This window comes from Brachypodium distachyon, chromosome 2 (assembly GCF_000005505.3).
Source record: "Brachypodium distachyon strain Bd21 chromosome 2, Brachypodium_distachyon_v3.0, whole genome shotgun sequence".
NCBI lineage: Eukaryota > Viridiplantae > Streptophyta > Magnoliopsida > Poales > Poaceae > Brachypodium > Brachypodium distachyon.
The window spans coordinates 31,443,405-31,454,387 of record NC_016132.3 but is presented as its reverse complement, the minus strand read 5'-3'; the positions used below and the strand labels follow the sequence as shown (position 1 = coordinate 31,454,387).

General features: G+C 44.7%; 3 protein-coding genes across 3 annotated transcripts; 1 reads left to right on the top strand and 2 right to left on the bottom strand.

Annotated features, from left to right (window-relative positions):
• Nucleotides 1–1,259: 1,259 nt before the first annotated feature.
• On the bottom strand, nt 1,260–3,846 carry LOC100838175 (phosphatidylinositol transfer protein 3). The gene is made up of 5 exons (XM_014899762.2): nt 3,631–3,846; nt 3,357–3,533; nt 3,095–3,196; nt 2,478–2,723; nt 1,260–2,401 (listed from the first exon to the last, which is right to left on the bottom strand). The coding sequence occupies exons 1-5, from the start codon at nt 3,703–3,705 to the stop codon at nt 2,024–2,026; spliced, it is 978 nt and encodes a 325-aa protein (XP_014755248.1). The 5' UTR covers nt 3,706–3,846; the 3' UTR covers nt 1,260–2,023.
• Nucleotides 3,847–6,683: 2,837 nt separating this feature from the next.
• On the top strand, nt 6,684–8,141 carry LOC100837871 (expansin-A33). The gene is made up of 3 exons (XM_003568667.3): nt 6,684–6,886; nt 6,972–7,290; nt 7,460–8,141. Exons 1-3 carry the CDS (start codon nt 6,751–6,753, stop codon nt 7,767–7,769), a joined length of 765 nt encoding a protein of 254 aa, XP_003568715.1. The 5' UTR covers nt 6,684–6,750; the 3' UTR covers nt 7,770–8,141.
• A 941-nt stretch (nt 8,142–9,082) lies between these two features.
• On the bottom strand, nt 9,083–9,979 carry LOC100825502. The gene has a single exon (XM_003566366.3). The coding sequence runs from the start codon at nt 9,912–9,914 to the stop codon at nt 9,345–9,347; it is 570 nt and encodes a 189-aa protein (XP_003566414.1). The 5' UTR covers nt 9,915–9,979; the 3' UTR covers nt 9,083–9,344.
• Nucleotides 9,980–10,983: the final 1,004 nt, after the last annotated feature.

Below are 10,983 nucleotides of genomic sequence, written 5' to 3'. Positions count from 1 at the left end.
AAACGAGAGATTTCGACGAACCTGGAGAGGCGAAGAAATCCCCAACGACAGACCACCAGCGCCTCCACCTCCACTGACCCCCACCGCCGCCAAGAGCAAGAAGCCGGAGATGGCGCAGCACCAATCCAACACCCGGCGAGAACCACCTCGATTCAACCGAACCCCACCCAATCGCCCAGGAGATTTCTCGAAGACACCCAAAGTTGGACGCAACCGGAACCAAAAGCCCACTAGCCTCCGACGGCCCACAGAAACCCATCACACTCAATCGTCGCAAAAAAAGGTAAAAGAATCGACGTGGCCGATCGGGCAAGAAGGGAAACTCTCCACCCTTTAGTGGAGAGAAAGATTCGGTTTAGAGGATTGAAATCACATGAATAAAGAAGTAGAAGATTGAGATGTCATGCACATTTAAATTTTTAGGAATTTGAAATAAGGTTTTACCCAACGTGTAGAATCCTGAAGAATTATGAATCTAGCACCTCAATTCCTATGAAACGAATACTACACATAGGAAAAATTCCTAAGGTTTGAAAACCTGTAAAAATTCTCTAAATTTCCTGCATACCGAATGAGCCCTAACATGGTCAGCAACAACTATTCATTTTCAGCACGGAAAATGGCAAAACATAATTTAGGTTTGAAAAACAGAAAATTTCGGCAACATATTTCCTATTTAGCTTAACATCGCAAACTCAAATTCATGAAAAATCACAACCAAGGCAAGGTAGTGTTCAAACGACCACAACAAACATGACGATTGGGATCTAGGTTAAAGGTGCCAGGGGCAATCTCTAGTCTTTCATCAGCCACTTGATGGTCAACTAATGGAACGGCTAATTTGGACGTGGTGGAAAATTTGAGCATTTGGGCAAATTCTGGATGGTATATATGAAATTCCCTCTAATTGTTACAAATTCACATGCTACCTAGGTGGTTTGTTTCTATCTATTGTGGTTAATTTTGACCATTATGTCTCGAGATTTCAAATGAGATGGCTTGTCAGCTTCTCCACATGAGATACACTTTTAGTTTCTCTTCGATCACTTAGGTATTCAGTGTCTGTTAGGTGGTTTGAACTATCATAAGGAAAAAAAATTTAGCTAAAAGGCAACTATTCCTACTGCAGGACAAATTGGACAAAGCGGCCGGTTCTCGTCAAAAAATTTGGGGTGATGGAAACATATCTGGAGAGCCGTGTGTGGTGAATCCATTTCATAAAAGTATTATATGGATAATTGGGGTGATGGAAACATATATTTAGGTCATGTGTGGTGAATGCATTTCATAGAAACATTACATGGAAGCCTTATATTGTTTACAACTTCATGAGTACTGCCATGTTCCTCGTCAATTGCAGAGTCGAAACCTTCGACGGACTTTTTATTTTTGGGCTTAAACTGTAAGTGCTGCGTGATTGTAGTCCGACATCATATAGATATTTTTTTTTATAAAGTGAGACAAAAATGTGACCTTTAAAGATCGAACTCTACAATTGACAAAAATGTTTACTGTAGTGTCTAATGTTTAAGATGCAGCAATCAGTTATCTATTCATGTTTACATCTCTAACAAGAAAGGATGTATTTTTCTTGAGTGAAATCTGTTCATATTTATTTCAATCTCAATGCATGGTTGATAATTCAAGAAATTACAGAGATGTAGGAGTTTGGTGGATTTGTTTCCGGCGCCACAAAGCGCGCTAATCCTTCGGTACAACTGTCCGAAAAAGACATGTACATGCATAATATTTGCATTGTATAGTTTTTTTTGTCTACAGAACGAGGGTAGCAGGTACGGGGAATATTACATCTGATATTAGTTGAAAACAAGCAATCCATCCGTTCCATATTAATTTACGCGGATTTATACTAAGTCTGCGTAAATTAATATGGAATAAGGGAGTAAATCCCAAGTTTTTTGTCATGGATCGGCAAGATTGCACTTCTATACCTTCCACCATGAAATTTAGACTCGGGACTTAAGTTTTGGGTTTATGTAGCCTCTAAACGAGGGTAGCAAGTTTACGAAGCTGGCAGATGAAGGTTTGGATGCTTAGGAGATCCAGATTTAGTAGTGGGACATACGAGATCGTTCTTGTCTCCATCCACCTCTTCAGCTAGGTTCATGTACGGCTCATAAGGAATTACTTGAATTCCGTCATGGTTAGGAAGAGCTGTAGCCATTTGCAGCTTTGCAGCTCCTCTCATCTGGTGGCCTTTTCTCATTCTCTCTTCATACTTGTTGAAGTCAAAGGCAGTACTGGTGCTTCTTCCACCGAATGAAGCCTCCAGCTTATCTAAGTCAAACACATCAGCGATTATTTTCTTGCTCTCTAGATTGTTAGCATACACAAACTTCACTCTGTCTTTCATGTATGGCTGAAGGAAGTGCTTCGCTATCTGCAACCAAACAAAGTCCAGTGAGTAATATATTTTTCATCGCAAATGTAGACTTAGGATTGGAGCCAATGTGTACCTTCCAAAAAGATTCGAAAATTTTCGGCGGATCGAAAGCAATTGCGACCCCTATTACCCCTGGATAATAGTTTTGAATGATGTGCATGGATTCACGGGTTAACGACAGAGGAGAAGATGATATGGACCATCCTCGGAAGTCTACCAGCCAAACAACATAGCCATCTAGTTGTTCTCCTGGGTTCGTGGCAAGATATTCTAGGACATGTACCATGTTCTTTATCTGCTCCTTCGCTGAAACATTAGGCTGTTGTACAAGTTAGTGAGTCTGAACATGTAACTTTTTTTTTTCTGACAACAAGTCTGAACGTGTATCTAAATAAAGTAAAGACATTGTACAAATTACAAAAAAAATGTTTAAATTTTATTCTAATGCGGTAATGCCTCAGCCAATTTAGTTTTCGAGAAAACAAAATTATATTCTAGCCTGAGGCCTCAAATACAAGGCTTAAATTCTGGAAGTATACAATAAAAGGCTTCAAAACAATGTCTAATAATTATTCAATACAAGGGATTCAAAACAACGTTTAATAATGTAAGGGTAGCACATATGGGGAATATGACATCAAATTATTTTTGCTTGTATAAATATATAAGGCATGTTTTTATTAGAATAACCTTTATTGACATGTTTGCTACGAGGACGCTCCTTCCATTCTTGTCAACATAATCAGCTACACGCATTCTCCGAGCCTGGTGCTCCTTTTCAGCAATGTCATCCTGGCGTTCCAGACAAAGAAGAGTTATTTACACTATCAATTGAAGCAGAGCAATATGGCACAGTTAATTAATTACGGCTAGATCTTCCGAATTAAAGAACGGAAATCTATTAAAGGCTAAATCGTTGCATCATATTTTTTTTTAGACTTTAGTAACTAACCCAGCAAATTGCATCCGGCCTGTACACACGCCTCCACTTGACAGTTTCCTTGAGGCCCTTGGTAGCTTCCACCGTGCTCCAGTTTCGCGCCCGGAGGAACCGGCGGATGGTGGTGTCTGTCAGGAAACTCGGCATCTCCTCCGTCATGTTGCCCAGAAGACCCCGCACCTCATTTATCTACATACAATCAGGAGTTGGTGAATTTGGATGTTCTGAACTGCGAAGTTTCAGTCAGATAGATGTCTGGAAAGTAAGTGCAAGGCTTCCTCTTTACCTTTTCCTGTTCTTCCGAAGACGACGCTTTCGGCTGTGTTGCCTCACTCCTGGTCTTCTTCAGCTGGTAACTCATTCTTGTTTCTGTATCTCTTCCTCTTCCTGGTTGCAGACAACCACCAGAAAGCTGCAGCTTCGCCTGGAAACAGCAGAGGGGCGGTGGTGTTCTCTGTTGGGTTTCTTCTGAAGTGTGAAGTGTGTATATATCGCTCGACGAGATCGAAAGACCGGTGGTAGTTAGCTAGTGCTCGGTGTTAGCTTTGGCACAATAAATGGCATGATGGATATGCACGACTGACACACATGCTGGAGTTCGTGTGGCCGACGTCGTTGCCGGCAAAATACGGTCAGCTCACGTCTGCTCACCGCATTTAATCTGGATTCAGATCCATTGGCCGTTGGCTGGTCAGCATTGATGAGACGAGACAATGAGTTAAGGGTCATTCTCATAGGGGAATCAAAGCATTTAATTTGATCCCATGTGTGTTTATCCTGATTCACAAGGATGTTTAAGCAGGGAGCAATATTTTTTTTTAGAGGAAGCAGGGAGCAATAATTAGGATATTGATCCCGATACTTTGTTTTATGCTAACTCCCGGCCTGTGCAAAAAGGAGAGTAATTCGTCGTTAGGCTCCTCCCGGCCCATATGTCCTCCACCCGAACCACCATTAGGAGGCACTTTCTCTCTTCTTCTTTCCTTTTCTCTGGGCCATGCTTCTCGCCTGGCCTGCTCCATTTTCCTGCTTGGGCCGATGTCCCCTAGCTGCACCAGCAGGCAGGAGCCACCGCCCCATCCCACCCGAGCGTTTGCCTCTTCTCCTTTTTCTTTTCTTTGGTCCATGGGCGCTTGGTTAGGGGAAATTAAAGCTACAGAATGGGAGTTGAAAGGCTACGTGTAATTAAATCTAGAGAGATTGAAAATGGGAGTTTTTTTGTTGACCACATTGAACGTGGGAGTTAAGAGACCAACTGCCACAATTTTAAGTAACATGAAGAGCAGAGCGAATTGTTTGGCAGAGATGATCACGTCCGTTCATCATAATCATGGTGTCCTACCTGAGCTAATTCTTAGTGAACTCCCGCTGATCAAACACGGAAATACTCCCACTGACCAAACACGGAAATGGACTTTTCTCGTTAATTCCCAAGTATATTTGTCATCATGTACTCCTCCGATTCAAATTACTTGTCACAGCTTTGTCTAGATATGCATGTATCTATACGCGTTTCAGTGTATAAGTATATGTGTATCTAGACAAAGTTGCGACATATAATTTGAATCAGAGAGAGTGCCAAACAAGGAATTGGGACACATCGATATTGATAAACACGCTGCCCAGTGAACGGCTGCCCACACAGATTGTTGGGTTGTATGCATTAGTCGTCTTCTTTCTTTCTTTCCTTTTTGCACAGTCGGCCACACTCGCCTCTGCCCTAGCAAGATGCCCCTGCATACAACACCGCCTAAGGCTGGTTATAGTGCAAGTAATTTGGGTAGTAACATAGATGACAACTAATCATTTTGGTGACATGTCATGGCAATAAATGAAGAAAAAGAGAGGTGGTAACTAGATATGTTACCATAACATTACATAAATCAAGACAAGATGAGTCTATAAGACAATTAATGACACAATGCATGACACCACACATAAATTAATACCCACTATGAAGATAGTAACTTAGACTAGTAACATATGCATGTTATTACTGTAAGTTACTCCCCACTATGACCAGCCTAAGGTGTTGCCAATCCCCTGCCCTATCATGTGCTGCTCCTCAGCCCTAGCGCCTTGAGTTGTCATTGACGTCGCCATGGTGAATCGAGCAGCCTCCCGAAGCACCACCTTGTATTCAGGAATTCATTCAGACGATCAGTTTGTCAATCCATCTACTACAACTCTCCAATTTTGAGCTCCAAGTCGACTCCATTTGGATATTTGTCACGCGCTCGCTAAGTTTGTGTCTGATTAGTTTCTCACGTAGGCCTATTTTGATGTTAGTTAAGTCCTAGACATAGACTGTCGTTCAATTGTTCGTGCGGCCGTGTGTTTTCCAAACCATGCTGACTGTAAACGACATGGCCACGGCATCCCACCCTAGATAAACTTCCATTGAATTCTCTCGCAGCACTTTGTGCCACTCATCTCTGGAAGTCCAAAACAGAGGATGGATTTTTGACGATCCGATCATCGTAGCTCTGAGACTAAATGTCATTTGTCAATAACTGCGACATCACCATAGTTTTCACGCTCGGTCAACAATTTGATCTTTTTTTGACACCACCATAGGAAAGTTTCCTTTTGATCTTAGGAACCCTCCGGTGTAAACGGATTCAAAATGCGATGGGTGGAATTTAAATTTGATTTAATTAAACCTATACAAATTTGGGTTAAACTCAAATAGACTTTGAATTGTGTTAATTCGAGACAATTGGACCAATGGTGTGCAACCTATACCCTTATCACACACTTTTCCTGGTTGTAACCGTGCGCCATATACAATGAATGTAACCTTGTGTAGTAGGCAATTCGAACTGTGTGTGAATGCCTGAACTGTACCAGTATGAGTCTGACATTATTATGTTATACACATTTTCTGAAATTTGTCAGACTCTTGGTTTTCACCGGCTTTAGCTATGATATATTTAACCATTTAGATCTAATCTGGTTGAGCTCTTCAACACAAATGATTCTCTCACATGCTCAGTAGTGTAGGACTGTAGGAATCTCAGTTAAGGCCGGCATATGCACACAGGAATTTCTCCAGACGCAGATAATTTTTTTGCAGCATCAAGTACATGGAGAGCATGTCAGAAACCTATTTTTTTACTAGTCAGGAAACTCGAAGTGCGAAAAGTCAAAGAACGAAGGATCAAGGGGTAAGCATCAAGAACATGGAGAGCATGTCAGAACTCTATTATTTTTTTCCTAGTTCGAAAACTCTGTGTACCAAAAGTCAAAGAAGGAACAATCAAGGGGCTATGTTACCCAGTCACAACTGTAAAACAGTTCGAGGCTAACCACTACTATAAATACCACGGTGCAGTAAGGAGCTGGCCGAACAAACAGCCCGATACGAGTACTAGCGCACTCCTTCTCATCGATCTTTACACATCAAATGGCAAAACAAATAGTACTACTAGTGCTTCTGACTGTGCTATGCAAATTAGCTTCTCATGGTGTACACGGCCAGTATTCGTTGACGAGCGCCACGGCGACGTTCTACGGCGGCAGCGACGGCTCCGGAACAATGGGTTTGTTTCCCGGCCCTCCATTCACACACCGTATACCTTGTTCTGTTCTTGAGAGGATTACTAATATTTCTGTGGATCGTTGCAGGAGGAGCGTGTGGGTACGGCAACCTGTACAACACCGGGTACGGGATAAACAACGCGGCGCTGAGCACGGCGCTATTCAACGACGGCGCCATGTGCGGGGCCTGCTACAACATCTACTGCGACACGAGCAAGAGCAAGTGGTGCAAGCCCGGCACGTCCATCACCATCTCGGCCACAAACCTCTGCCCGCCCAACTACGCCAAGCCCAACGACAACGGCGGCTGGTGCAACCCGCCGCGGCTGCACTTCGACATGTCGCAGCCCGCCTGGACGTCCATCGCCATCTACCAAGCCGGCATCGTCCCCGTCAACTACAGGAGGTAAGTATACAACTAGCTAAGTCGTAAATAAGCACTCCCTCGGTTTCTAAACTTTTGTCGTGGTTTTGGTTCAAAATTTAAACTAAATCAGACAAAAATTTAGGAACGGAAGGAATATGTATCGAGTGAAAACCTCTGTTGTGATGGACGTATGATGTTTGGCCTGCAGGGTGTCGTGCCAGAAGCAGAATGGCATCCGGTTCGGCGTAAACGGGAATAACTACTTCGAGCTGGTGGTGGTGACCAACGTGGGGGGCTCCGGCGTGGTGGCGCAGATGTGGATCAAGGGGTCCAGAACGGACTGGATGGCGATGAGCAGGAACTGGGGAGCCAATTGGCAGAGCAACGCCTACCTCAACGGGCAGAGCCTCTCTTTCAGGGTGAAGCTCGACGACGGCCGCCAAGTCACGGCCACCGACGTCGCCCCCTACTACTGGAACTTCGGGGCCACCTACGCGTCCTGGGTCAACTTCTACTAGCTAGCTAGCTCAATCCATCCATCGGCACGTACGTACGCGCGGCAATAAGAATTCGGTACCGCTAGATCGAACAATTACTTAGTATAATTGATCTTACGGTGAATTTAAGGTTAATGATGTGCCCACTCTACCTATAGCTAGTAGATACATCACTGCATCGTTGTTGAGAGGCAATCGGAGCAGCGCTTCTTAACTGTAAGAATTTTGTCCTACTTAGCTCTTTCTGCTCGATCCTGCATGGATACCTGTAGTCGTAGCTGCATTTGTATTGCCTAGTCAGCGGCTTGGTACCCCACAAGCCCGCTATGCAGTCAACTCAGCACATATATATTTTTATTATCCATTATCAATTTTGACATATACTATTCAGTATTCAATAGTGTCAAGTTCAGACAACGTTAGGGCTCCTTTGATTCAAAGATTTTCATAGGAATTTTTGAAGGCTTGAAATCTTTAGAAATGTTTCCTATGTTGTCGTTGATTCATGAGATTAAATCCTATAGGAATTTTTCCTAAAAATTCATTTGTACTATATTTCATAGGAAAATTTATATCCACTCCAACCTCTTGGAAGAAATTCTTTGGTCCAATCAAAGAAACTTTGATGCAAACAAAATCATATAGGGCTCAAGTGGACATGACATTGCAATCCTAAATTTTTCATATTCCTTTACTTTTCCAATCCTATGAATCAAAGAGGCCCTTAATGTCGAAGAAGTTTGATCACCAACAGAAAAAAAAAACAAGTCTGATCACCAACAGAAAAAAAAAAACCAAGGCGGTCTTCCTCACTGCGATAACTCCACTAACCTATCACAAACCCTGCAAAGGTGACCGAAACGAACAAAAGTTACACAACTCCTACACAAATCATAAGTTAACATTTCATACTATTGGATCTTGTGTTTCCAGTGCGCACGTACTTGTCGTGAAAGTCGTCACTGTCATCAGTCCTCCAGTCGACCGACGACATCTCGCTAGTCAGATACCATCGGAGTAGATGCTGGAAGCAGGAAACGTCCCATACCGTCTTGCTTCCAGCCGGCGCTACACCACCTTCAATCCACTTCATGTGGTGATAAAGGGACGTCGTCCGTTGAGAGGGCGAATCGAACCTTCAATCCACTTCATGCTTGTTTATCACCTTCCGAGCCGAATCGAACCCGGCCACGGGGTGGAGAGGGCGTCCCATAATGCTGTCAGCCTCGTAAGGTCCTCGAAATGATTTGTCTAACTCCTTGAAATGTTGCTTAAATATATAGGCTTTAAATAAGTACGATGTTATGTTGGAAACATGCATGTAAGTAATAATATTTCAAATAATAGTTATACTTTTAACAACAAATTAAGAAGCTAGACGCGCAAATGCGCAAGCCATCACGCTGGTGTTACATATACTCGAATATAAACTTTGTGAAGAAGAAAAAAACGTACAAATAATAGTAAACGATATCGATCTTCTGCAATAACAGAATAGAAAAACTCGAGTCCTTGCATATAATCCACGCATGCATTAGCTTTGGGATGCCACCATGGCCAAATATCCATCCATGCATTAGCCTTGGGATAATCACATCACATCATGTTGGCCAGCGCCATGCAGTTGTTGGCCATCTGGTTGAGCTGCTGGTCGTACTTCAACATGGGGTTTGGTATGGCGGCGAGCTGGAACGGCCGGTCGCACGACTGGAAGTCCTGCACGGCGAGCTGGAGCATGATCTTGGCCGTGCCCTTGTCCTTGAAGGAGATGGCCCGCTGCGCCGCCCCGATGGTGTCCTGGGTGTTCATGTACATGGTGTCGCAGAAGCTCAGCGCCTGCGTCTGCGCCGGGGTGCCCTTGCGGGACGACTTGGCCACGTGCTTCCGCGCCTGCGCCGTCCGCCGGGCGAACGCGTCCACCTGCATGTTGAGCACCGCCTGGGCGTCGATCACCGGGTACTTGGCCGCGTGCCGCCCCGCCGTGCACTTGCACACGTTCGGGAACGGGGTGTGGGAGCAGATGCCGGCCACCTGTGGGTTCACCCCGTGCCCGCCGCCTTTGCCCTTCGCGGACGCGAGAGGGAGAAGGCTGGCGGCGGACAACAACGCCGCCGCGGCCACGACGAAGCCCAGGCGCTGCTGCGCGTTGGCTGGCCGGGGCCCCATGGTGGTTTTTTTTATTGTGTTGGGGTTTTGTCGGTGATGCCTGGCCGCTAATTACATGGAGCGGCGCGGGGAAGGCAAGGAGAGAGTTGTGAGATAGGCTAGGACGGCCACCATGGGCTCTTATAGTTATAGTTAGAGGGGGTGTCCACGACCGGCGTCGGGAATGGCGGTTGGCCTCTGGTCGTGTAGCTCATCGTGTCCACTGGTTTTTATCTAGTTTTCCTCTCTTGGTCCTCCAGATTTGTGGGACACGACGTACTATGCATGGTTGATTTGCATGTTGTCCCCGTATGTTTTGCTAGGGGAAGGCATGAGCTATATATGAGCTGCATGCATGCAAGTTTAGATTTTGCTAAGATCGACCACATGCAAAGAAACGAGAGAACTGCTAGGTGCATAAAAAAAGACAAAGTTGTATTCTAGAAAGAAAAAAAGAAATTTTTTATTTCGGAACAAATGTTTGGTAGCTCAAACCGTCTGCTCGACTCATAATGGGCCTTTATGTTAGCTTTGTATCTACGAGGGCTTCAAAACTCGTCTCTACTTGCATATACGTTGTTACTGTAACAGACCATATTGCGTGAATTACCACCGTACTTTCCAAGAAGTTGTTATGACCGTAACAATTAAGCATCAGCCTAGTAAGTACGGTTGCACCGCCAGATGGTAAATATATCACCACTATGTTTTTAAACATCATGACAAGTAAATATCACTAGTTGACCGCCATGGTAAATATGAGATCCATCGAGACCTCGCCATCATCACTCCTAGGAGGCGTGAGAAGTGGGGCACGACGCAGCGTGCGCGATAGCCCCGCCCCGTGTGGGCCAACAAGGCGGACTGGGGTTTTGTGTTATCGCCTAAGCCTTGTCCTGGTAAAGAGACGCTGCATGGAGGGCCACATCCTCCCGAGGAAGCCCCCGTTCACCACTAAGGGAACCCCCCAAGCTCCGCTTCCGACTCCTTTGACTCATGATCAATGTAAAAGGGGTTATGCCGTGAGGGTTTGCCGTTCTGTTGGAAGTCCCTGAGCATGAGCCTTTGGCGCACTCCTAGCTGGGGTCTG